The sequence below is a fragment of the Salvelinus namaycush genome, chromosome 17 (genome assembly GCF_016432855.1).
Source record: "Salvelinus namaycush isolate Seneca chromosome 17, SaNama_1.0, whole genome shotgun sequence".
In the NCBI taxonomy this organism is placed as follows: domain Eukaryota; kingdom Metazoa; phylum Chordata; class Actinopteri; order Salmoniformes; family Salmonidae; genus Salvelinus; species Salvelinus namaycush.
The window spans coordinates 28,416,766-28,443,430 of NC_052323.1; the positions used below are offsets into that span (position 1 = coordinate 28,416,766).

At 39.4% G+C, this 26,665-nt stretch overlaps 1 protein-coding gene across 1 annotated transcript in view; it reads right to left on the reverse strand.

Moving 5' to 3' along the window:
• The window catches only part of LOC120062505 (protocadherin-11 X-linked-like), a 59,980-nt gene that overhangs the window by 6,442 nt on the left and 26,873 nt on the right, over positions 1 to 26,665 (reverse strand). The window contains exon 3 of the mRNA XM_039012528.1: positions 3,060 to 5,546. Coding sequence (XP_038868456.1) covers positions 3,060 to 5,546 — 2,487 coding nt within the window. The remainder of the gene's footprint in view (positions 1 to 3,059; positions 5,547 to 26,665) is intronic.

The following is a 26,665-nucleotide window of genomic DNA, read 5'->3' on the forward strand; positions in this document are numbered from 1 at the left end:
AATTAGCCTTTTGAGCTCCAGATTCTCACCAGACCCTGATTTACTTCACGTATAGGCTTTGAATAAGCACACTTAACTGTCACATCTAATGCCAACAGGGAGGCCCCTACTTTTCAAACGCTCCAGGTGACAGGAGATTACAATAGAGATAATAGATATACCATCATCCTGACATCTCTAAGGTGGTGCTGGTATTTCAGTTTGAACAACGCTGTTCCCATTTTACACCAAAAAACATGTGTTTGACAGAATCTGACCAAATATTATGACCAATAATTACCCCATAAGAAACAAAAAAAAAAAGTGATTAAACTCGAAATGCCTGACCAATAATTACCCCATAAGAAACAGATAATGATTCAATTCAACTCGCAAAGCCTTTTTCAGATTAGCAAGCCCTAAAATACACTAGATAAAATATAATGATTGAACAGCTGATTCGGCACATTACAAGGACGGAGGAGAATGGTGATTTAATCATGAATTCATTCAGATTAGCTTAAGGGAGAAGTATTACTGATGAACAACATCAGTGACATGGAATATATGAAATACACCATTAATACTGCCCCCCCCCCCCCCCCCCCCAACATTACATATTTTTTTTTTAAATCTGAATTTATCTGAATTTTTACCAAAACATTGGATAAATACTTGTGCATATTTCAGGGGGTCTTTTAGTGCAGGGCTTAACCAGTATGAGTGCAAAGCCATTCTGACAACTTGACAGGGAGTATTACAAAAAACAACTGAAGTATATGTTCCCGTGCAGGCTACGCAAGTAGGCTTACGGATAATGTACCATGGGCAGTGTTGCTTTTAAATGGGTTTTAAATAAAAGATTGGTAAGGGAAATTAATATCTGTTCTGTGTGGGTGTCTCTTTAAATTACCATGTACACACCTCATCAGTGGATAGACGGTCATCTGTAAGAACTATGCTACAAGGGATTGAAAATGATAGACAGTAATCTGTAAGAACTATGCTACAACAGATTTCAAAAGGATGGAAAAGCTTCAAGAGGCCACAATGAGGGCAACAAGGCAACCCCCCCCCCCCAAAAAAAAATCTGTACAATTCTGTGAAGATTGACAAGTACAAAATTCAAGAATGTTACACTGCATCAAATAAAATCCATAAAAGATGTATGATAAAACTGCACCAGAATGTGTTATTTTAGATGTGAACAAAAATCATGAAAAACAAAAGACAAAAAAAAAAAAACATAAAATTTACTACAAACTAATCCCCGCATTTAAAATCAAATGTATCGTACTGTATGAATGAATCCCATGCTATGACCATTAATACAGAATTAATAAATCCTATGTTATGTATATTAATACTGTCTCTCTACCACACCATAACGACTACCAATGATGAACCCTAACCTACATTAATACTGTCTCTCTACCACACCATAACGACTACCAATGATGAACCCTAACCTACATTAATACTGTCTCTCTACCACACCATAACGACTACCAATGATGAACCCTAACCTATATTAATACTGTCTCTCTACCACACCATAACGACTACCAATGATGAACCCTAACCTATATTAATACTGTCTCTCTACCACACCATAACGACTACCAATGATGAACCCTAACCTACATTACAACACCAACCACCTGCTTTAAAAAAGATCCGTCAAGCTAAGTCATTAAAGATTATAAGGAATTGGTTAAATGGACTGAGCAACCATCTTTTACTGACTCTATCTAGCTACCCCCTCCTCCTATTGGTCCTAAGCCCTCGTCTAGCTACCCCTTCCTCCTATTGGTCCTAAGCCCTCGTCTAGCTACCCCCTCCTCCTATTGGTCCCAAGCCCTCGTCTAGCTACCCCCTCCTCCTATTGGTCCCAAGCCCTCGTCTAGCTACCTTCTCTTTCTATTGGTCCTAAGCCCTCGTCTAGCTACCTTCTCTTTCTATTGGTCCTAAGCCCTCGTCTAGCTACCCCCTCCTCCTATTGGTCCAAAGCCCTCGTCTAGCTACCTCCTCTTTCTATTGGTCCGCCCTGCTCTGCTCTGCTCCGCCCCGCTCCGCCCCACTCTGCTCTGCTCCGCTCCACTCTGCTCTGCTCCGCCCCGCTCTGCTCCGCCCCGCTCTGCTCTGCTCCGCCCCGCCCCGCTCTGCTCTCCTCTGCCGTATTGTCTGCCCTCACAAGGCCACCTCTCCTCACCTCCCTGGCCTGCATTTATTTATTAGGACACTTCGCATTTGGCATATCTCTTAGAGAATCATAAGCCTCAGACCAGACACTATCATTCAAATGCATTTTGCTTTGCTCTACTCCTCACGCTGACAAAGCCTTCAGAGCCTCCACAGTCAAGACACCACTTAATATCTCCAGCACGCAACTGAAATCTGGGATTATTTAATGAGGTCTTATTATTCTGTAGTGGAAACTCTTGGGAGATACGTTTCCTACTATTTCAGGGGAAAGTGAACAGCTGATTGAACCCAAATCAAACACTCTATGTTTGGTTTTCTCTGTCTGTCAGACATGCTAGTTTTTTTTCAGGTGTGTCAATCAAAAAAGCTTAGCGCTGCTTTAATCCGTTGGTCCTCAGCAAATACACCTGGGCAGAGTTCAATTAGTAGCATGGCCGACTTGATTCTCAAGCATGCTATTACTCTGCCACCAGCCTTCTCACTTAAGATTCTCATTTAACACTGGTTCCCACCATTCCACTGCCACCATTATACTTTAAAGTGGAACATTAACCCAAATAAGGTTAAAGGGTTTAACAAACATATAATACAAGATAGCAAAGGGAGGTATAATCTGTCTTTTTGGGAAGTAAGGATAGATTTCATTTGAATGAAGTTTCTTGGCCAGACTTCAGTTCTCTCCTTCCTCTCTGAGGTATTCTTCCTCAATATTCAATGCTGATGACATTAATGCACATGTGACTTTTTGAGTGGTTCAATCTCCCGTCTCCCTCCCGCTGCCACCCATCACCCTCCATCTTATCAACAAAGGGACACTGGTACGGGGAGTGGGAGTGGGAACAATAGGTAGCTTTAGAAAATAAGTTATGAATTACCTGTCTGGTGTGGATTTGCCCAGGAGTCTTGAATCCCCCCTGACAGCTGCACTCTGAGACCGAGTACGGGTCTGAGCTGGTGGAGGAGCACTTGGAGTGCGAGTCACAGCCCACCACAAACGTGTTGTCTAGCGGGAGCTCCTGAATCACGTGGTGTTTATTGGGCGCCATCGGGGTCTCTGGTTTAATTTGGAAGGTTGGCTGGGGGGAGGCAGACTTGTAATGCTTGGCTAAGTCTGGACTGTCAGGTTTGAAGGTGGTCGGCGTAGTGGCCCAGTTGTATTTCCCCATGGTCTGCTCATCTAGCTCCACAGGCAGGTCCAGGGTTCCATTAATGTGCTCCTGGCTGGGATCATCAGGCTTGGATTCTTCTATGCTGACAAAGTTCAAGAGGAGGCTCTTAGGGGATCTCTTCTTTTTCTTCTTTTTTTTCTTGATTTGACGGTTCTCCTGGTTGGGCGACACCCACTCGCCGCTCTGCTTGCCCTTCTGCACCACTTTGTGCCTGGGCGTCTGACGACAGCGCACTAAGGCTGTCACGAAGATGACTAAGATGACGGTCATAGTCCCAGCTATAATAGCGATGACAACAATCACGTATCCGTTGGCTTGAGATGTGACCTCACTGTTTCCCACGTTACGGTCCAATGGAGTCTCCAAGCTCTTACGTAGCTGCTCTTGAATGAACGTAGCGTTGGATACAGTCTCGTTAATGAACAGGTGAATGAGGGCGATTGCGTGTAAGGACTCTGGCTGGCCCAGGTCTTTGACTTTCACCACTAGCCTGTGTAAACCCTGATCGGCTGAGACTATCTTCTCCTGCAGAGTTATATTACCAGTTGTTTTGTCTATGGCAAACAGCCCTCTTGGTGATTCCCCAATGATGCTGTACTGCAGCTCAGCATTCATGCCAGTGTCATTGTCTATAGCGAACACCCTGGTGACCACAGACCCAGGGCTGGTGGTAGACTGGACCAGATCGTAAGAGTAGTTGGACGAGGGAATAACAAAAACGGGTCGATTGTCATTGACATCCACAACATTTATGGTGACCTTGGCGTATGAAGTGCTGGGTGGTTGCCCTGCGTCTATAGCCTTCACCATAAAAGTGTATGAGCTTTGCTGCTCTCTATCAAACGTGATGTTGGGTTTGATCACACCGGTCTGGGGATCAATAATGAAATTGTCTTTCCCGTTCAGGATGGACAGTGTTATGACAGAGTTGTCACCTGCGTCAGAATCTGTGACGGTGATCAGACCCACGGTCCCGTACAGAGGCAGGTTCTCAGGCACGTAGAAGTTATACTCAGGATGGGTGAAAGCTGGGCTGTTGTCGTTGAGGTCCTGCACTATTAACCTCACTGTGACATTGCTCTGCAGGGAAGTAGACCCATTGTCTCTCGCCATGACAGTGAATGAATACTTCTCCTGCTTCTCTCTGTCCAGGCGTTTGCCAACGGAAAGGATTCCTGACCGTCGATCTATGTTAAACCCATCAGGGGCGTCAGGGCCAAGAGAATAAATAATTTCTGCATTATGTCCGCTGTCTGCATCCATGGCACTGATCTTTATGAGCTGCGTGGATGGATCATTGTTTTCTGGTATGGACAGCTGAATCTCAGGCTGAGGGAAGATGGGAGCGTTGTCATTCTCATCCTTAATTTTAATTAAAACCATCGCTGAAGTGTTCAAAGGAGGCTTCCCAGAATCCGACGCCACTATCTTAATAGCATATTCCCTGGTTGTTTCGTAATCTAGGGGGGCCGCAGTCTCCAGTAGGAACTGGTCATTAAAGACTGGCTTTAACCTGAAAGGAACATCGTGGTCAGTATAACAAGTCACTTTTCCGTTCAGATCAGAGTCCTTGTCCGTCACTGTAATTAGGGCTATTTTTGTGTTGAGAGGAGCGTTCTCCGACAGTAGAACCGTTCCATTTACAAGGTTCATTATGTACCGAGTGTCTATGGACGGAACGTTGTCATTAATGTCCGTTACGTTGACGATAACAGCAGCTCTGGAGGGGGTGGAGCTGCCATCGCTGGCTAGGACAATGAGTTTGTGGACTGGGGTGGCCTCCCGGTCTAAGGGCTGCTTGACAGTGATCAGCCCGGTGGTGCTGTCGATGGAAAAATGCCTCTTGGTGGATGAGGAGATCTGGTTGGAGAAGGAGAAGTGGATCTGGGCATTGGAGCCGAGGTCTGCGTCCGTGGCGTGGAGCTGGGTGACGGAGGTTCCTATGGGGGCGTTCTCGGGGATGTTCACCTCCACCTCACTGTCCTTGAAGACCGGTCGATTGTCGTTGACGTCGGAGATGGTGACCTGGAGGATGGCCGTGCTGGACTTGGGTGGCGTTCCTCCGTCCTCCACCTTGATCTTCATGACGAAGGTGTCCTTCTGCTCGCGGTCCAGGCTCTGCTGGACGATCAGCTGAGGCCATCTGTCTCCCTCCGGGGTCTCGATGATGTCCAGGCCAAACTCACTCACACTCTGTAGAGACAGGGAGATAACAAAGAACACAGATAATTAGTGAGTTTCAGTCATATGTTACTGGACTACATGAAACTACTGTGCTGTCCTGTACATCCCGGAGCATGTTACTAATTGCTTTGTTATTCATCAGTGTGGGGACGTATGCATTCATAGCCTGATTTCTGGGAATTTCACATGCACTTCACCTGAAACATTACTCTCTTTTATGACATGTTATACGGTGCTATAGTCTACAAGTGGTCCTGTAAACTGTCACTAGACTCACACAGCTGGTTTCATTGTCCAGAATTAACACAAATAAACTGTAGTTTGTTTTAGCTTCAACAGATGTTTGTTCTCATTGCAGCAAAACACTATTGTGAAAGTTATTTAATGTTCACAACATATTTTCTTTAAGACTAAATCCAGAGGAAAAGATCCACTTATTACCGAAATACTGTTGGATGCTGAGAGCGAGGTAAACCGTTATGTCCATAACCAAAAAAAGTTTAGCTCTTCTTTATGTTATAAACATGAAACTGACAGACGGAATCTGCCCATATCGTATAATGTTTTAGCCCCCCTTGCCTTCCACAGTGGAACTGCTTTGACACAAATTTGATTCAATTTTATCTTACTATCTTGCGTCTACTTTTGGAATTGAGGAGACAGCTCACAAAATGTCAAGTTCATATGTGAGAGAGACATTTGAAAGTGAAGCCACAGAGATAAGCTTTATGTATTAAAGGGACAGAGAGACTCCACATTAAACAGACTTTCACCCAAGGGGTGCTAAACCAGTAGGCCATAGTAAAGCCTGATGAAAATGAAAACAAATGCATGTAATCCCCATGAGAAACTGACTCTGACTGTTCAAAGTAATTGCCTTCCCCCCCAAAAATGTAGCACTATTATTTATGATTACAGATCAGATATGTGGTAAAGATGGGTCCTGGCATATTTGCAATCGTTTTGATTTAGAGAGGGAAAGGGAGGTGGAGGTGGAGAGGGAGAGAGAGAGGGAGAGGGAGGTAGAGAGGGATATGGAGAGGGAGGTGGATATGGAGGTGGAGAGGGATAGGGAGAGGTTGAGGGAGGTGAGGAGGGAGAGAGAGAGGTTGGGGGAGATGGGGGAGGAGGTGGAGAGGGATAGGGAGAGGGAGGTGGAGAGGTTGAGGGAGGTGGAGAGAGATAGGGAGAGGTTGAGGGAGATGGAGAGGTTGAGGGAGGTGGAGAGGGAGGTGGAGAGGGAGGTGGAAAGGGATAGGGAGAGGTAGAGGGAGGTGGAGAGGGAGGTGGAGAGGGAGAGATATAGGGAGGTGGAGAGGGATAGGGAAAGGGAGGTGGAGAGGGAGAGAGAGAGGGAGGTGGAGAGGGATAGGGAGAGGTAGAGAGAGGTGGAGAGGGATAGGGAGAGGTTGATGGATGTGGAGAGGGATAGGGAGAGGGAGGTGGAGAGGGAGAAAGAGAGAGAGAGGGAGAGGGATAGGGAGAGGGAGGTGGAGAGGGAGGTGGAGAGGGATAGGGAGAGGTTGAGGGAGGTGGAGAAGGATAGGGAGAAGGAGGTGGAGAGGGATAGGGATAAGGATAGGGAGAGGTTGAGGGAAAGGGAGAGAGAGGGAGGGAGGTGGAGAGGGATAGGGAGAGGTGGAGAGAGAGAGGGAGAGGGAGGTGTAGAGGGAGAGGTTGAGGGAGATGGAAAGGGATAGGGAGAGGTAGAGGGAGGTGGAGAGGGAGAGAGAGGTGAGAGGGAGGTGGAGAGGGAGAGAGAGAGGGAGAGGGAGGTAGAGAGGGATAGGGAGAGGTAGAGGGAGGTGGAGAGGGATAGGGAGAGGTTGAGGGAGATGGAGAGGGATAGGGAGAGGGAGGTGGAGCGGGAGAGAGAGAGGGAGAGAGAGGTGGAGAGGGAGAGAGTGGGGGAGGTGGAGATGGAGAGAGAGCGAGGTGGAGAGTGATAGGGAGAGGGAGAGAGAGGGAGGAGGAGAGGGATAGGGAGAGGTTGAGGGAGGTGGAGAGGGAGAGGGAGGTGGAGAGGGATAGGGATAGGGAGAGGTTGAGGGAAAGGGAGAGAGAGAGGGAGGTGGAGAGGGATAGGGAGAGGTTGAGGGAAAGGGAGAGAGAGAGACAGGGAGAGGGAGAGGGAGAGGGAAAGAGAGAGAGAGAGGGAGAGAGAGGGAGAGGGATAGGGAGAGGTTGAGGGAGAGGTTGAGGGAAAGGGAAAGGGAGAGAGAGAAATCTAAGAACCTAAATGAGACACATGCATTTTAAGAAACAAAGAGGGTCTTTGAAGGTCTTTCAGTCAGAAGCAGTTTCATGCTAAAACAAGAACAAATCATCATCTTTAAAGAGATAAGCTTCATGCTGCACATAATGTTGGAAGAGATTACTCTGTCTAGGCACAGCTAGAGATAAAGTTACATACATTCTGACTGTGAACGGTACAATTTAGAACAAATGTGTTCACTTGACAACCCAGTAGGTTTAGAACCAGTATCCGTCCTGTACCAATATAGTAAGGACCATGGCAGAGGGCGGAAGGCCAATACTATGTCCTGGTAGCTGCAGCATAGACATGTTGTACAGACCATGGCAGAGGGCGGAAGGCCAATACTATGTCCTGGTAGCTGCAGCATAGACATGTTGTACAGGGTTGTTGTTGGTGTTGAGGGTTCACTTGCTGTGAATGTTGTCACCAGTCTGAACCACTGCAAGGTGACAGAAGTCCCTCCAGAAAACAAAGCAGCACTGCCTGAATGAGGATGGTCACTTTATCGACACTTGACATACATCTATTTTTCTACAGGCTGAGACAGAACTCAACATAAGACTGGAGAGCAAGAACAATGACAATCCAATAACAATGAGATCTAGTAGAAGATGAGTTCTAGTAGAAGATGAGTTCTAGTAGAAGATGAGTTCTAGTAGAAGATGAGTTCTAGTAGAAGATGAGTTCTAGTAGAAGATGAGTTCTAGTAGAAGATGAGTTCTGTAGAAGATGAGTTCTAGCAGAAGATGAGTTCTAGTAGAAGATGAGTTCTAGTAGAAGATGAGTTCTAGTAGAAGATGAGTTCTAGTAGAAGATGAGTTCTAGTAGAAGATGAGTTCTAGTAGAAGATGAGTTCTAGTAGAAGATGAGTTCTAGTAGAAGATGAGTTCTAGTAGTAGATGGGTTCTGTAGAAGATGAGTTCTAGTAGAAGATGAGTTCTAGTAGAAGATGAGTTCTGTAGAAGATGAGTTCTAGTAGAAGATGAGTTCTAGTAGAAGATGAGTTCTAGTAGAAGATGAGTTCTAGTAGAAGATGAGTTCTAGTAGAAGATGAGTTCTAGTAGAAGATGAGTTCTAGTAGAAGATGAGTTCTAGTAGAAGATGAGTTCTAGTAGAAGATGAGTTCTAGTAGAAGATGAGTTCTAGTAGAAGATGAGTTCTAATGAGTTCTAGTAGAAGATGAGTTCTAGTAGAAGATGAGTTCTAGTAGAAGATGAGTTCTAGTAGAAGATGAGTTCTAGTAGTAGATGGGTTCTGTAGAAGATGAGTTCTAGTAGAAGATGAGTTCTAGTAGAAGATGAGTTCTAGTAGAAGATGAGTTCTAGTAGAAGATGAGTTCTAGTAGAAGATGAGTTCTAGTAGAAGATGAGTTCTAGTAGAAGATGAGTTCTAGTAGAAGATGAGTTCTAGTAGAAGATGAGTTCTAGTAGAAGATGAGTTCTAGTAGAAGATGAGTTCTAGTAGAAGATGAGTTCTAGTAGAAGATGAGTTCTAGCAGAAGATGAGTTCTAGTAGTAGATGAGTTCTAGTAGAAGATGAGTTCTAGTAGAAGATGAGTTCTAGTAGAAGATGAGTTCTAGTAGAAGATGAGTTCTAGTAGAAGATGAGTTCTAGTAGAAGATGAGTTCTAGCAGAAGATGAGTTCTAGTAGAAGGTGAGTTCTAATAGAAGGTGAGTTCTAGTAGAAGTTGAGTTCTAGTAGAAGATGAGTTCTAGCAGAAGATGAGTTCTAGTAGAAGATGAGTTCAAGTAGAAGATGAGTTCTAGTAGAAGATGAGTTCTAGTAGAAGATGAGTTCTAGTAGAAGATGAGTTCTAGTAGTAGATGAGTTCTAGTAGAAGATGAGTTCTAGCAGAAGATGAGTTCTAGCAGAAGATGAGTTCTAGTAGTAGATGAGTTCTAGTAGAAGATGAGTTCTAGCAGAAGATGAGTTCTAGTAGTAGATGAGTTCTAGTAGAAGATGAGTTCTAGTAGTAGATGAGTTCTAGTAGTAGATGAGTTCTAGTAGAAGATGAGTTCTAGCAGAAGATGAGTTCTAGTAGTAGATGAGTTCTAGTAGAAGATGAGTTCTAGTAGAAGATGAGTTCTAGTAGAAGATGAGTTCTAGTAGAAGATGAGTTCTAGTAGAAGATGAGTTCTAGTAGAAGATGAGTTCTAGCAGAAGATGAGTTCTAGTAGTAGATGAGTTCTAGTAGTAGATGAGTTCTAGTAGAAGATGAGTTCTAGCAGAAGATGAGTTCTAGTAGTAGATGAGTTCTAGTAGAAGATGAGTTCTAGTAGAAGATGAGTTCTAGTAGAAGATGAGTTCTAGTAGAAGATGAGTTCTAGTAGAAGATGAGTTCTAGTAGAAGATGAGTTCTAGTAGAAGATGAGTTCTAGCAGAAGATGAGTTCTAGTAGAAGGTGAGTTCTAATAGAAGGTGAGTTCTAGTAGAAGTTGAGTTCTAGTAGAAGATGAGTTCTAGTAGAAGTTGAGTTCTAGTAGAAGATGAGTTCTAGTAGAAGATGAGTTCTAGTAGAAGATGAGTTCTAGTAGAAGATGAGTTCTAGTAGAAGATGAGTTCTGTAGAAGATGAGTTCTAGCAGAAGATGAGTTCTAGTAGAAGGTGAGTTCTAATAGAAGGTGAGTTCTAGTAGAAGTTGAGTTCTAGTAGAAGATGAGTTCTAGCAGAAGATGAGTTCTAGTAGAAGATGAGTTCTAGTAGAAGATGAGTTCTAGTAGAAGATGAGTTCTAGTAGAAGATGAGTTCTAGTAGAAGATGAGTTCTAGCAGAAGATGAGTTCTAGTAGAAGATGAGTTCTAGTAGAAGATGAGTTCTAGTAGAAGATGAGTTCTAGTAGAAGATGAGTTCTAGTAGAAGATGAGTTCTGTAGAAGATGAGTTCTGTAGAAGATGAGTTCTAATAGAAGATGAGTTCTAGTAGAAGATGAGTTCTAGTAGAAGATGAGTTCTAGTAGAAGATGAGTTCTAGTAGAATATGAGTTCTAGTAGAAGATGAGTTCTAGTAGAAGATGAGTTCTAGTAGAAGATGAGTTCTAGTAGAATATGAGTTCTAGAAGAAGATGAGTTCTAGTAGAAGATGAGTTCTAGTAGAAGATGAATTCTAGTAGAAGATGAGTTCTGTAGATGATGAGTTCCAGTAGAAGATGAGTTCTGTAGAAGATGAGTTCTGTAGAAGATGAGTTCTAGTAGAAGATGAGTTGTACAGAAGATGAGTTCTAGTAGAAGATGAGTTCTGTAGAAGATGAGTTCTAGTAGAAGATGAGTTCTAGTAGAAGATTAGTTCTGTAGAAGAAGAGTTCTGTAGAAGATGAGTTCTAGAAGATGAGTTGTAGTAGAAGATGAGTTCTGTAGAAGAGGAGTTCTGTAGAAGATGAGTTCTAGTAGAATATGAGTTTTAGTAGAAGATGGGTTCCAGTAGAAGATGAGTTCTGTAGAAGATGAGTTCTGTAGAAGATGCGTTCTAGTAGAAGATGAGTTCTACAGAAGATGAGTTCTGATAGAAGATGAGTTCTGTAGAAGATGAGTTCTAGTAGAAGATGAGTTCTACAGAAGATGAGTTCTAGTAGAATATGAGTTTTAGTAGAAGATGAGTTCCAGTAGAAGATGAGTTCTGTAGAAGATGAGTTCTGTAGAAGATGAGTTCTGTAGAAGATGAGTTCTACAGAAGATGAGTTCTAGTAGAAGATGAGTTCTAGTAGAAGATGAGATCTACAGAAGATGAGTTCTAGTAGAAGATGAGTTTTAGTAGAAGATGAGTTCCAGTAGAAGATGAGTTCTGTAGAAGATGAGTTCTGTAGAAGATGAGTTCTAGTAGAAGATGAGTTCTACAGAAGATGAGTTCTAGTAGAAGATGAGTTTTAGTAGAAGATGAGTTCCAGTAGAAGATGAGTTCCAGTAGAAGATGAGTTCTGTAGAAGATGCGTTCTAGTAGAAGATGAGTTCTACAGAAGATGAGTTCTACAGAAGATGAGTTCTAGTAGAAGATGAGTTCTGTAGAAGATGAGTTCTAGTAGAAGATGAGTTCTACAGAAGATGAGTTCTAGTAGAAGATGAGTTCTAGTAGAAGATGAGTTCTAGTAGAAGATGAGTTCTGTAGAAGATGAGTTCTAGTAGAAGATGAGTTCTACAGAAGATGAGTTCTAGTAGAAGATGAGTTCTAGTAGAAGATGAGATCTAGTAGAAGATGGGTTCCAGTAGAAGATGAGTTCTGTAGAAGATGAGTTCTGTAGAAGATGCGTTCTAGTAGAAGATGAGTTCTACAGAAGATGAGTTCTGGTAGAAGATGAGTTCTGTAGAAGATGAGTTCTAGTAGAAGATGAGTTCTACAGAAGATGAGTTCTAGTAGAATATGAGTTTTAGTAGAAGATGAGTTCCAGTAGAAGATGAGTTCTGTAGAAGATGAGTTCTAGTAGAAGATGAGTTCTACAGAAGATGAGTTCTAGTAGAAGATGAGTTTTAGTAGAAGATGAGTTCCAGTAGAAGATGAGTTCCAGTAGAAGATGAGTTCTGTAGAAGATGAGTTCTAGTAGAAGATGAGTTCTAGTAGAAGATGAGTTCTACAGAAGATGAGTTCTGGTAGAAGATGAGTTCTGTAGAAGATGAGTTCTAGTAGAAGATGAGTTCTACAGAAGATGAGTTCTAGTAGAATATGAGTTTTAGTAGAAGATGAGTTCCAGTAGAAGATGAGTTCTGTAGAAGATGAGTTCTGAAGAAGATGAGTTCTAGTAGAAGATGAGTTCTACAGAAGATGAGTTCTAGTAGAAGATGAGTTCTGTAGAAGATGAGTTCTAGTAGAAGATGAGATCTACAGAAGATGAGTTCTAGTAGAAGATGAGTTTTAGTAGAAGATGAGTTCCAGTAGAAGATGAGTTCTGTAGAAGATGAGTTCTGTAGAAGATGAGTTCTAGTAGAAGATGAGTTCTACAGAAGATGAGTTCTACAGAAGATGAGTTCTGGTAGAAGATGAGTTCTGTAGAAGATGAGTTCTACAGAAGATGAGTTCTAGTAGAATATGAGTTTTAGTAGAAGATGAGTTCCAGTAGAAGATGAGTTCTGTAGAAGATGAGTTCTGTAGAAGATGAGTTCTAGTAGAAGATGAGTTCTAGTAGAAGATCAGTTCTAGTAGAAGATGAGTTCTAGTAGAAGATGAGTTCTAGTAGAAGATGAGTTCTAGTAGAAGATGAGTTCTAGTACTAGTAGAAGATGAGTTCTGTAGAAGATGAGTTCTAATAGAAAATGAGTTGTAGTAGAAGATGAGTTCTAGTAGAAGATGAATTCTAATGTGTTCTAGTAGAAGATGAGTTCTAATGAGTTCTAGTAGAAGATGAGTTCTAATGAGTTCTAGTAGAAGATGAGTTCTAATAGAAGATGAGTTCTAATAGAAGATGAGATCTAATAGAAGATGAGTTCTAGTAGAAGATGAGTTCTAGTAGAAGATGAGTTCTTTAGAAGATGAGTTCTAGTAGAAGATGAGTTCTGTAGAAGTTGAGTTCTAGTAGAAGATGCGATCTGTAGAAGATGGGTTCTAGTAGAAGATGAGTTCTAGTAGAAGATGAGTTCTAGTAGAAGATGAGTTCTAGTAGAAGATGAGTTCTGTAGAAGATGAGTTCTGTAGAAGATGAGTTCTGTAGAAGATGAGTTCTGTAGAAGATGAGTTCTGTGGAAGATGAGTTCTAGTAGAAGATGAGTTCTAGTACTAGTAGAAGATGAGTTCTGTAGAAGATGAGTTCTAATAGAAGATGAGTTGTAGTAGAAGATGAGTTCTAGTTGAAGATGAGTTCTAATGAGTTCTAGTAGAAGATGAGTTCTAATGAGTTCTGGTAGAAGATGAGTTCTAATGAGTTCTAGTAGAAGATGAGTTCTAATAGAAGATGAGATCTAATAGAAGATGAGTTCTAGTAGAAGATGAGTTCTAGTAGAAGATGAGTTCTTTAGAAGATGAGTTCTTTAGAAGATGAGTTCTAGTAGAAGATGAGTTCTGTAGAAGTTGAGTTCTAGTAGAAGATGCGTTCTGTAGAAGATGGGTTCTAGTAGAAGATGAGTTCTAGTAGAAGATGAGATTTAGTGGAAGATGAGTTCTGTAGAAGATGAGTTCTAGTGGAAGATGAGTTATGTGGAAGATGAGTTCTGTAGAAGATGAGTTCTGTAGAAGATGAGTTCTGTAGAAGATGAGTTCTGTAGAAGATGAGTTCTAGTAGAAGATGAGATCTGTGGAAGATGAGTTCTAGTAGAAGATGAGTTCTACTAGAACATGAGTTCTAGTAGAAGATGAGTTCTAGCAGAAGATGAGTTTTAGTAGAAGATGAGTTCTAGTAGAAAATGAGTTCTAGTAGAAGATGAGTTCTAGTAGAAAATGAGTTCTAGTAGAAGATGAGTTCTAGTAGAAGATGAGTTCTAGCAGAAGATGAGTTTTAGTAGAAGATGAGTTCTAGTAGAAAATGAGTTCTCGTAGAAGTTGAGTTCTAGTAGAAGATGAGTTCTGTAGAAGATGAGTTCTGTATAAGATGAGTTCTGTAGAAGATGAGTTCTAGTAGAATATGAGTTTTAGTAGAAGATGTGTTCTGTAGAAGATGGGTTCTAGTAGAAGATGAGTTCTAGTAGAAGATGAGTTCTGTAGAAGATGAGTTCTAGTAGAAGATGAGTTCTAGTAGAAGATGAGTTCTGTAGAAGATGAGTTCTGTAGAAGATGAGTTCTGTAGAAGATGAGTTCTAGTAGAAGATGAGATCTGTGGAAGATGAGTTCTGTAGAAGATGAGTTCTGTGGAAGATGAGTTCTAGTAGAAGATTAGTTCTACTAGAACATGAGTTCTAGTAGAAGATGAGTTCTAGCAGAAGATGAGTTTTAGTAGAAGATGAGTTTTAGTAGAAGATGAGTTCTAGTAGAAGATGAGTTCTAGTAGAAGATGAGTTCTAGTAGAAGATGAGTTCTGTAGAAGATGAGTTCTGTATAAGATGAGTTCTGTATAAGATGAGTTCTGTAGAAGATGAGTTCTGTAGAAGATGAGTTCTAGTAGAAGATGAGTTCCAGTAGAAGATGAGTTCTGTAGAAGATGAGATCTGTAGAAGATGAGTTCTAGTAGAAGATGAGTTCTGCAGAAGATGAGTTCTAGTAAAGATTAGTTCTGTAGAAGATGAATTCTGTAGAATATGAGTTCTAGTAGAAGATGAGTTCTAGTAGAAGATGAGTTCTAGTAGAAGATGAGTTCTAGTAGAAGATGAGTTCTAATAGAAGATGAGTTGTAGTAGAAGATGAGTTGTAGTAGAAGATGAGTTGTAGTAGAAGATGAGTTGTAGTAGAAGATGAGTTCTAGTAGAAGATGAGTTCTAGTAGAAGATGAGTTCTAGTAGAACATGAGTTCTAGTAGAAGATGAGTTCTTTAGAAGATGAGTTCTTTAGAAGATGAGTTCTAGTAGAAGATGAGTTCTGTAGAAGTTGAGTTCTAGTAGAAGATGTGTTCTGTAGAAGATGAGTTCTAGTAGAAGATGAGTTCTAGTAGAAGATGAGTTCTGTAGAAGATGAGTTCTGTAGAAGATGAGTTCTAGTAGAAGATGAGTTCTGTGGAAGATGAGTTCTGTAGAAGATGAGTTCTGTAGAAGATGAGTTCTGTAGAAGATGAGTTCTGTGGAAGATGAGTTCTGTAGAAGATGATTTCTAGTAGAAGATGAGATCTGTGGAAGATGAGTTCTGTAGAAGAGGAGTTCTGTGGAAGATGAGTTCTAGTAGAAGATGAGTTCTACTAGAACATGAGTTCTAGTAGAAGATGAGTTCTAGCAGAAGATGGGTTTTAGTAGAAGATGAGTTCTAGTAGAAAATGAGTTCTAGTAGAAGATGAGTTCTAGTAGAAGATGAGTTCTGTATGAGATGAGTTCTGTATAAGATGAGTTCTGTAGAAGATGAGTTCTGTAGAAGATGAGTTCTAGTAGAATATGAGTTTTAGTAGAAGATGAGTTCCAGTAGAAGATGAGTTCTGTAGAAGATGAGTTCTGTAGAAGATGAGTTCTAGTAGAAGATGAGTTCTACAGAAGATGAGTCCTAGTAAAGATTAGTTCTGTAGAAGATGAATTCTGTAGAATATGAGTTCTAGTAGAAGATGAGTTCTAGTAGAAGATGAGTTCTAATAGAAGATGAGTTGTAGTAGAAGATGAGTTGTAGTAGAAGATGAGTTCTAATGAGTTCTAGTAGAAGATTAGTTCTAATGAGTTCTAATAGAAGATGAGTTCTAGTAGAAGATGAGTTCTAGTAGAAGATGAGTTCTAGTAGAAGATGAGTTCTAGTAGAAGATGAGTTCTAGTAGAAGATGAGTTCTAATGAGTTCTAGTAGAAGATTAGTTCTAATGAGTTCTAGTAGAAGATGAGTTCTAATAGAAGATGAGTTCTAATAGAAGATGAGTTCTAGTAGAAGATGAGTTCTAGTAGAAGATGAGTTCTTTAGAAGATGAGTTCTAGTAGAAGATGAGTTCTAGTAGAAGATGAGTTTTAGTAGAAGATGAGTTCTAGTAGAAGATGAGTTCTGTAGAAGATGAGTTCTAGTAGAAGGTGTGTTCTGTAGAAGATGAGGTTTTGTAGAAGATGAGTTCTGTAGAAGATGAGTTCTAGCAGAAGATGAGTTCTGTAGAAGATGAGTTCTAGTAGAAGATGAGTTCTAGTAGAAGATGAGTTCAAGTAGAAGATGAGTTCTAGTAGAAGATGAGTTCTAGTAGAAGATGAGTTCTAATAGAAGAGTAGTTCTAATAGAAGATGAGTTCTAATAGAAGATGAGTTCTAATAGAAGATGAGTTCTAATAGAAGATGAGTTCTAGTAGAAGATGAGTTCTAATAGAAGATGAGTTCTAATAGAAGATGAGTTCTAGTAGAAGATGAGTTCTAGTAGAAGATGAGTTCTAGTAGAAGATGAGTTCTAGTAGAAGATGAGTTCTGTAGAAGATGAGTTCTAGTAGAAGATGAGTTCCACAGTAGAAGAGTAGTGTCGTAGAAGATAGTCTCAGTTAGAGAGAGTTCTGGCTAGTAGAACATGAGTTCTGTAGTTCTTGTTAGCAGGGATGAGTTCTGTAGAAGATGATTTCTAGTAGAAGATGATTCTAGTAGAAGAGAGTTCAGTAGAAGATGAGTTCATAGTAGGAAGTTGAGTTCTAGTAGAAGATGAGTTCTTAGTAGAGTGAGCTTCTAGTCGTCCCCCGATGGTTTAGTAGAAGATGAGTTCTTAGTAGAAGATGGTTCTAATGAGTCTAGTAGAAGATGAGTTCGTGATAGAAGATGAGTCGATAGAGTTCTTCAGTAGAAGATGAGTTCTAGTAGAAGATGGGTTCTATGTAGACGATGAGTGCAAATTAGAAGATGAGTTCTAGTAGAAGTTTGAGTTCTAGTAGAAGATGGGGTTTTCGTAGGAAGATGAGTTTAGTAGAAGATGAGTTCTAATGAGTTCTAGTAGAAGATGTATGTTCTATTAGGAAGATGAAGTTCTGTAGAAGATGAGTTCTATACCGCACGATGCGTTCTAGTAAGACGATGAGTTCTTGTAGAAGGATGAGTTCTTGTAGAAGATGAGTTCTATAGAAAATGAGTTCTATAGACAGATCGAGTTCCTATAGAAGATGAGTTCTATAGAAGATGGAGTTCTATAGAAGATGAGTTCTAGTTAGACGATGGGTTCTAGTAGAAGATGGTTTCTAGTAGAAGATGAGTTCAAGTAGAAGATGAGTTCTAGTAGAAGTTGAGTTCTTGTAGAAGATGAGTTCTTGTAGAAGATGAGTTCTAGTAGAAGATGAGTTCTGTAGAAGATGAGTTCTAGTAGAAGATGAGTTCTTGTAGAAGACGAGTTCTATAGAAGATGAGTTCTAATGAGTTCTAGTAGAAGATGCGTTCTAGTAGAAGATGAGTTCTAGTAGAAGATGAGTTCTAGTAGAAGATGAGTTCTAGTAGAAGATGAGTTCTATAGAAGATGAGTTCTATAGAAGATGAGTTCTATATTAGATGAGTTCTAGTAGAAGATGAATTCTGTAGAAGATGAGTTCTAGTAGACGATGAGTTCTAGTAGAATATGAGTGCTGGTAGAAGATGAGCTCTGTAGAAGATGAGTTCTGTAGAAGATGAGTTATATAGAAGATGGGTTCTGGAAGAAGACGAGATCTATAGAAGATGAGTTCAAGTAGAAGATGAGTTCAAGTAGAAGATGAGTTCTAGTAGAAGATGAGTTCTAGTAGAAGATGAGTTCTTGTAGAAGATGAGTTCTAGTAGAAGATGAGTTCTAGTAGAAGATGAGTTCTAGTAGAAGATGAGTTCTAGTAGAAGATGAGTTCTAATGAGTTCTAGTAGAAGATGAGTTCTAGTAGAAGATGAGTTCTAATGAGTTCTAGTAGAAGATGAGTTCTATAGAAGATGAGTTCAAGTAGAAAATGAGTTCTAGTAGAAGATGAGTTCTTGTAGAAGATGAGTTCTAGTAGAAGATGAGATCTAGTAGAAGATGAGTTCTGTAGAAGATGAGTTCTGTAGAAGATGCGTTCTAGTAGAAGATGAGTTCTAGTAGAAGATGGGTTCTAGTAGAAGTTGAGTTCTAGTAGAAGATGAGTTCTTGTAGAAGATGAGTTCTATAGAAGATGAGTTCTATAGAAGATGAGTTCTAGTAGAAGATGAGTTCTTGTAGAAGATGGGTTCTAGTAGAAGATGGGTTCTAGTAGAAGATGAGTTCAAGTAGAAGATGAGTTCTAGTAGAAGTTGAGTTCTTGTAGAAGATGAGTTCTTGTAGAAGATGAGTTCTAGTAGAAGATGAGTTCTTGTAGAAGATGAGTTCTAGTAGAAGATGGGTTCTAGTAGAAGATGAGTTCAAGTAGAAGATGAGTTCTAGTAGAAGATGAGTTCTTGTAGAAGATGAGTTCTAGTAGAAGATGAGTTCTGTAGAAGATGAGTTCTAGTAGAAGATGAGTTCTTGTAGAAGACGAGTTCTATAGAAGATGAGTTCTAGTAGAAGATGAGTTCTTGTAGAAGATGAGTTCTGTAGAAGATGAGTTCTAATGAGTTCTAGTAGAAGATGCGTTCTAGTAGAAGATGAGTTCTAGTAGAAGATGAGTTCTAGTAGAAGATGAGTTCTAGTAGAAGATGAGTTCTATAGAAGATGAGTTCTATAGAAGATGAGTTCTATATTAGATGAGTTCTAGTAGAAGATGAATTCTGTAGAAGATGAGTTCTAGTAGACGATGAGTTCTAGTAGAATATGAGTGCTGGTAGAAGATGAGCTCTGTAGAAGATGAGTTCTGTAGAAGATGAGTTATATAGAAGATGGGTTCTGGAAGAAGACGAGATCTATAGAAGATGAGTTCAAGTAGAAGATGAGTTCAAGTAGAAGATGAGTTCTAGTAGAAGATGAGTTCTAGTAGAAGATGAGTTCTTGTAGAAGATGAGTTCTAGTAGAAGATGAGTTCTAGTAGAAGATGAGTTCTAGTAGAAGATGAGTTCTAGTAGAAGATGAGTTCTAATGAGTTCTAGTAGAAGATGAGTTCTAGTAGAAGATGAGTTCTAATGAGTTCTAGTAGAAGATGAGTTCTATAGAAGATGAGTTCAAGTAGAAAATGAGTTCTAGTAGAAGATGAGTTCTAGTAGAAGATGAGTTCTAATGAGATCTAGTAGAATATGAGTTCTTGTAGAAGATGAGTTCTAGTAGAAGATGAGATCTAGTAGAAGATGAGTTCTAGTAGAAGATGAGTTCTGTAGAAGATGAGTTCTAGTAGAAGATGAGTTCTAGTAGAAGATGAGTTCTAGTAGAAGATGAGTTCTAATGAGTTCTAGTAGAAGATGAGTTCTAGTAGAAGATGAGTTCTAATGAGTTCTAGTAGAAGATGAGTTCTATAGAAGATGAGTTCAAGTAGAAAATGAGTTCTAGTAGAAGATGAGTTCTAGTAGAAGATGAGTTCTAGTAGAAGATGAGTTCTATAGAAGATGAGTTCAAGTAGAAAATGAGTTCTAGTAGAAGATGAGTTCTAGTAGAAGATGAGTTCTAATGAGTTCTAGTAGAAGATGAGTTCTATAGAAGATGAGTTCTAGTAGAAGATGAGTTCTAGTAGAAGATGAGTTCTAGTAGAAGAGTTCTATAGAAGATGAGTTCTTGTAGAAGATGAGTTCTATAGAAGATGAGTTCTAGTAGAAGATGAGTTATAGTAGAAGATGACTTCTAGTAGAAGATGAGTTCCAGTAGAAGATGAGTTCTAGTAGAAGTTGAGTTCTAGTAGAAGATGAGTTCTAGTAGAAGATGAGTTCTAGTAGAAGATGAGTTCTTGTAGAAGATGAGTTCTAGTAGAAGATGAGTTCTGTAGAAGATGAGTTCTGTAGAAGATGCGTTCTAGTAGAAGATGAGTTCTAGTAGAAGATGAGTTCTAGTAGAAGATGAGTTCTAGTAGAAGATGAGTTCTAGTAGAAGATGAGTTCTTGTAGAAGATGAGTTCTATAGAAGATGAGTTCTATAGAAGATGAGTTCTAGTAGAAGATGAGTTCTTGTAGAAGATGAGTTTTGTAGAAGATGAGTTCTATAGAAGATGAGTTCTATAGAAGATGAGTTCTATAGAAGATGAGTTCGATAGAAGATGAGTTCTAGTAGAAGATGAGTTCTAGTAGAAGATGGGTTCTAGTAGAAGATGAGTTCAAGTAGAAGATGAGTTCTAGTAGAAGTTGAGTTCTTGTAGAAGATGAGTTCTAGTAGAAGATGAGTTCTAATGAGTTCTAGTAGAAGATGAGTTCTATAGAAGATGAGTTCTGTAGAAGATGAGTTCTATAGAAGATGAGTTCTAATAGAAGATGAGTTCTAGTAGAAGATGAGTTCTAGTAGAAGATGAGTTCTTGTAGAAGATGAGTTCTTGTAGAAGATGAGTTCTATAGAAAATGAGTTCTATAGAAGATGAGGTCTATAGAAGATGAGTTCTATAGAAGATGAGTTCTATAGAAGATGAGTTCTAGTAGAAGATGGGTTCTAGTAGAAGATGGGTTCTAGTAGAAGATGGGTTCTAGTAGAAGATGAGTTCAAGTAGAAGATGAGTTCTAGTAGAAGATGAGTTCTTGTAGAAGATGAGTTCTAGTAGAAGATGAGTTCTGTAGAAGATGAGTTCTAGTAGAAGATGAGTTCTTGTGGAAGACGAGTTCTATAGAAGATGAGTTCTAGTAGAAGATGAGTTTTTGTAGAAGATGAGTTCTGTAGAAGATGAGTTCTAGTAGAAGATGAGTTCTAGTAGAAGATGAGTTCTTGTAGAAGATGAGTTCTAGTAGAAGATGAGTTCTAGTAGAAGATGAGTTCTAGTAGAAGATGAGTTCTAATGAGTTCTAGTAGAATATGAGTTCTTGTAGAAGATGAGTTCTAGTAGAAGATGAGATCTAGTAGAAGATGAGTTCTGTAGAAGATGAGTTCTGTAGCAGATGAGTTCAAGTAGAAGATGAGTTCAAGTAGAAGATGAGTTCAAGTAGAAGATGACTTCTAGTAGAAGATGACTTCTAGTAGAAGATGAGTTCTAATGAGTTCTAGTAGAACATGAGTTCTGTAGAAGATGAGTTCTAGTAGAAGATGAGTTCTTGTAGAAGACGAGTTCTATAGAAGATGAGTTCAAGTAGAAGATGAGTTCAAGTAGAAGATGACTTCTAGTAGAAGATGAGTTCTTGTAGAAGATGAGTTCTGTAGAAGATGAGTTCTTGTAGAAGATGAGTTCTAGTAGAAGATGAGTTCTAGTAGAAGATGAGTTCTAATGAGTTCTAGTAGAAGATGAGTTCTATAGAAGTTGAGTTCAAGTAGAAGATGAGTTCTAGTAGAAGATGAGTTCAAGTAGAAGATGAGTTCTAGTAGAAGATGAGTTCTAATGAGTTCTAGTAGAACATGAGTTCTGTAGAAGATCAGTTCTTGTAGAAGATGAGATCAAGTAGAAGATGAGTTCTGTGGAAGATGAGTTCTAGTAGAAGATGAGTTCTAGTAGAAGATGAGTTCTAGTAGAAGATGAGTTCTAATGAGTTCTAGTAGAACATGAGTTCTGTAGAAGATCAGTTCTTGTAGAAGATGAGATCAAGTAGAAGATGAGTTCTGTAGAAGATGAGTTCGATAGAAGATGAGATCAAGTAGAATATGAGTTCTAGTAGAAGATGAGTTCGATAGAAGATGAGATCAAGTAGAAGATGAGTTCTAGTAGAAGATGAGTTCTAGTAGAAGATGAGTTCGATAGAAGATGAGTTCTAGTAGAAGATGAGTTCTAGTAGAAGATGAGTTCTAGTAGAAGATGAGTTCTGTAGAAGATGAGTTCTAGTAGAAGATGAGTTCTTGTAGAAGATGAGTTCTTGTAGAAGATGAGTTCTAGTAGAAGATGAGTTCTAGTAGAAGATGAGTTCTTGTAGAAGATGAGTTCTGTAGAAGATGAGTTCTAGTAGAAGATGAGTTCTGTAGAAGATGAGTTCTAGTAGAAGATGAGTTCTGTAGAAGATGAGTTCTAGTAGAAGATGAGTTCTGTAGAAGATGAGTTCTGTAGAAGATGAGTTCTAGTAGAAGATGAGTTCTAGTAGAAGATGAGTTCTGTAGAAGATGCGTTCTAGTAGAAGATGAGTTCTTGTAGAATATGAGTTCTAATGAGTTCTAGTAGAAGATGAGTTCTAGTAGAAGATGAGTTCTAGTAGAAGATGAGTTCTGTAGAAGATGAGTTCTAGTAGAAGATGAGTTCTAGTAGAAGATGAGTTCTGTAGAAGATGCGTTCTAGTAGAAGATGAGTTCTTGTAGAAGATGAGTTCTAATGAGTTCTAGTAGAAGATGAGTTCTGTAGAAGATGAGTTCTGTAGAAGATGAGTTCTAGTAGAAGATGAGTTCTAGTAGAAGATGAGTTCTGTAGAAGATGAGTTCTAGTAGAAGATGAGTTCTTGTAGAAGATGAGTTCTAGTAGAAGATGAGTTCAAGTAGAAGATGAGTTCTAGTAGAAGATGAGTTCTGTAGAAGATGAGTTCTAGTAGAAGATGAGTTCTAGTAGAAGATGAGTTCTAGTAGAAGATGAGTTCTAGTAGAAGATGAGTTCTAGTAGAAGATGAGTTCTAGTAGAAGATGAGTTCTAGTAGAAGATGAGTTCTGTAGAAGATGAGTTCTAGTAGAAGATGAGTTCTAGTAGAAGATGAGTTCTAGTAGAAGATGAGTTCTAGTAGAAGATGAGTTCTAGTAGAAGATGAGTTCTGTAGAAGATGAGTTCTAGTAGAAGATGAGTTCTTGTAGAAGATGAGTTCTAATGAGTTCCAGTAGAAGATGCGTTCTAGTAGAAGATGAGTTCTAGTAGAAGATGAGTTCTAGTAGAAGATGAGTTCTAATGAGTTCTAATAGAAGATGAGTTCTAGTAGAAGATGAGTTCTATAGAAGATGCGTTCTGGTAGAATATGAGTTCTAGTAGAAGATGAGTTCTGTAGAAGATGAGTTCTAATAGAAGAGGAGTTCTAGTAGAAGATGAGTTCTAGTAGAAGATGAGTTCCAGTAGAAGATTAGTTCCAGTAGAAGAGTTCTATAGAAGATGAGTTCTGTAGAAGTTGAGTTCTAGTAGAAGATGTGTTCTGTAGAAGATGAGTTCTAGTAGAAGATGAGTTCTAGTAGAAGATGAGTTCTGTAGAAGATGAGTTCTATAGAAGATGCGTTCTGGTAGAATATGAGTTCTAGTAGAAGATGAGTTCTGTAGAAGATGAGTTCTAATAGAAGAGGAGTTCTAGTAGAAGATGAGTTCTAATGAGTTCTAATAGAAGATGAGTTCTAGTAGAAGATGAGTTCTAGTAGAAGATGAGTTCTAGTAGAAGATGAGTTCTAATGAGTTCTAGTAGAAGATGAGTTCTAGTAGAAGATGAGTTCTAGTAGAAGATGAGTTCTTGTAGAAGATGAGTTCTAGTAGAAGATGAGTTCTAGTAGAAGATGAGTTCTAGTAGAAGATGAGTTCTAATGAGTTCTAGTAGAAGATGAGTTCTTGTAGAATATGAGTTCTAATGAGTTCTAGTAGAAGATGAGTTCTAGTAGAAGATGAGTTCTAGTAGAAGATGAGTTCTTGTAGAATATGAGTTCTAATGAGTTCTAGTAGAAGATGAGTTCTAGTAGAAGATGAGTTCTAGTAGAAGATGAGTTCTAGTAGAAGATGAGTTCTAGTAGAAGATGAGTTCTAGTAGAAGATGAGTTCTGTAGAAGATGTATATTCATGGAGTAGTTCTTTAACATGAATTTACTAATTACTAATTACTAATTACTAATTATTAAGAACTACACATTAGTTTTCTGACTAACTATTTGACCATTGACCAAGCTGACATTAAAATAACCGTGGGCACAATTTTTCTATAAAATTCATCGAAGTGATTTCACCGCTGGAAAACAGTGAAACATAATATTTTGGCCCTTCGTACAATATGGTTGTTAAATCTTATTATAAACTTTATTATCTGGGACTTTGGCTCAGTGCTTCCATCCAGTCGATGTCACAAGTGCCCCTTAATATGATTTATGAGCCAGGCAGATTTTTCACCACCTCTGTTTCATTTTCACGTTAGACAACATAACATGTAGAGCATTTCAAACAGTTTCAGAGAGCTGTGGCTAACTATCTATAATGGCTGTTTATTTTTACTTGAGTGAATTCAAATTAGGCTGATGGATTGTGATAACATCTAGGGCAGGTATACTTACTGTAGAAAAGGCTAAGTAAGAATATGAATCACTGGCCCTAAGGCGGGAGTGACAATAACCTATAAATAAAATGCATCACTTTACAGTTTATAAGAGAGCGGTTCCTTCAGCTTCACCCAGACTGACCTCCTAAACCCTGTTGATGAAGCATTCATCTACCATTGTGGATCACGCGTCTATATGGACCATACATCTACAGTCACCTCCATAATTATTGACATCCTTGATAAACATTAGCAAAAAATACTGTATAAATAATACAAATACTGAGCTATACTGCATGCAATTGATTTTGTTGTTGATTATATTTCTTATACTAATACAATTGCTCAGAGATGTATGCCGATGACTCAAGTTGTTTCTTAAGTCCGCAATCTGCTCATTTGGTAACCCATCAAAGGAACAGCACCAGACACTCCCTATCTAGGTGTGGACTGCAAACATTGGCAGACAGACACACAAACAGATATGTTGTACGTATCCGTTTTCAACTCCCGTCACTGATGGCTAACCCCCTTCAGATCATTGTTTTTGTCAACATTCAGTAAAAAAAATATTGTAATCACTGTCCCTGCAACATATGATTAAACAAATGAAGTATCTGCTGTATTAGTATCAGAATGTATTATGGATCCCCATTAGTTCCTGCCAAGGCAGCAGCTACTCTGCCTGGGGTATATTATGGATCTCCATTAGTTCCTGCCAAGGCAGCAGCTACTCTGCCTGGGGTTTATTATGGATCCCCATTAGTTCCTGCCAAGGCAGCAGCTACTCTGCCTGGGGTTTATTATGGATCCCCATTAGTTCCTGCCAAGGCAGCAGCTACTCTGCCTGGGGTTTATTATGGATCCCCATTAGTTCTTGCCAAGGCAAAAGCTACTTTTCCTGTGGTTTATTAAGGATCCCCATTAGTTCCTGCCAAGGCAGCAGCTACTCTTCTTGGTGTCCAGGAAAATTTAAGGCAACAGTATACAATATAATACAATTTTTAAACATTAAAATACATTTTACAACAGACTTCACAATACATTAAGTGTGTTCCCTCAGGCCACTACAACACCATCCAGGTGTACGTGTGTGTGTGTGTGTGTGTGTGTGTGTGTGTGTGTGTGTGTGTGTGTGTGTGTGTGTGTGTGTGTGTGTGTGTGTGTGTGTGTGTGTGTATGTATAGTGTGTGTGTATGTATAGTGTGTATGTATAGTGTGTGTGTATAGTGTGTGTGTGTGTGTGTTTTTAGTGTGTGTGTATAGTGTGTATGTATAGTGTGTGTGCATAGTGTGTATGTATAGTGTGTGTATAGTGTGTATGTATAGTGTGTGTGTATAGTGTGTGTGTGTATAGTGTGTGTGTGTGTGTGTATAGTGTGTTTGTACCTGTCTGTGTTTGTACCCGTGTGTGTTTGTACCTGTGTGTGTTTGTACCTGTGTGCGAGTTTGTACCTGTGTGAGTTTGTACCTGTGTGTTTGTACCTGTGTGTGTTTGTACCTGTGTATGTGTTTGTACCTGTGTATGTGTTTGTACCTGTGTGTGTGACTCTTCACAGTCCTTGCCATTCTATAAGGTTTATTTTTATCTGTTTTTAAATCAAATTGTACGTGAGTTACTTCATGTGCAATAGTTCCATGTAACCTTGGTTATATTTAATATTGTGCATCTCCCATAGTCTGTTCTGGCATGTCTTGTCCAAGCTGTGTGCTAGTAGTTTCAACAGACAGCTTGGTGCATTCAGCTTGTCAACACTTCTTACAAAAACAAGTAGTGATGAAGTCAATCTCTCCTCCACATTGAGCCATGAGAGATTGACATAACAGTTTACAATCCAGGGTTACTCCAAGCAGTTTAGTCTCCTCAACTTGCTCAATTTCCACATTATTCATTACAATATTTAGTTGACGTTTAGAGTGTATTGAATGATTTGTCCCAAATACAATGCTTTTAGTTAAAATAAGTTTTAGGACTAACTAATTTATTGCCACCCCTTCTGAAACTGACTGCAGCTCCTTGTTAAGTGTTGCAGTGATTTCACTCGCTATAGTAGCTGACTTGCATAGTGTTGAGTCATCCAAATACATAGACACATGGGATTTACACAGAGCCAGTGGCAGGTCATTAGTAAAGATTGAAAAAAAGTAAGGGGCCTAAACAGCTGCCCTGGGGAATGCCTGATTCTAGCTGGATTATGTTTGGAAAGGCTACCATTAAAGAACACCATCTGTGTT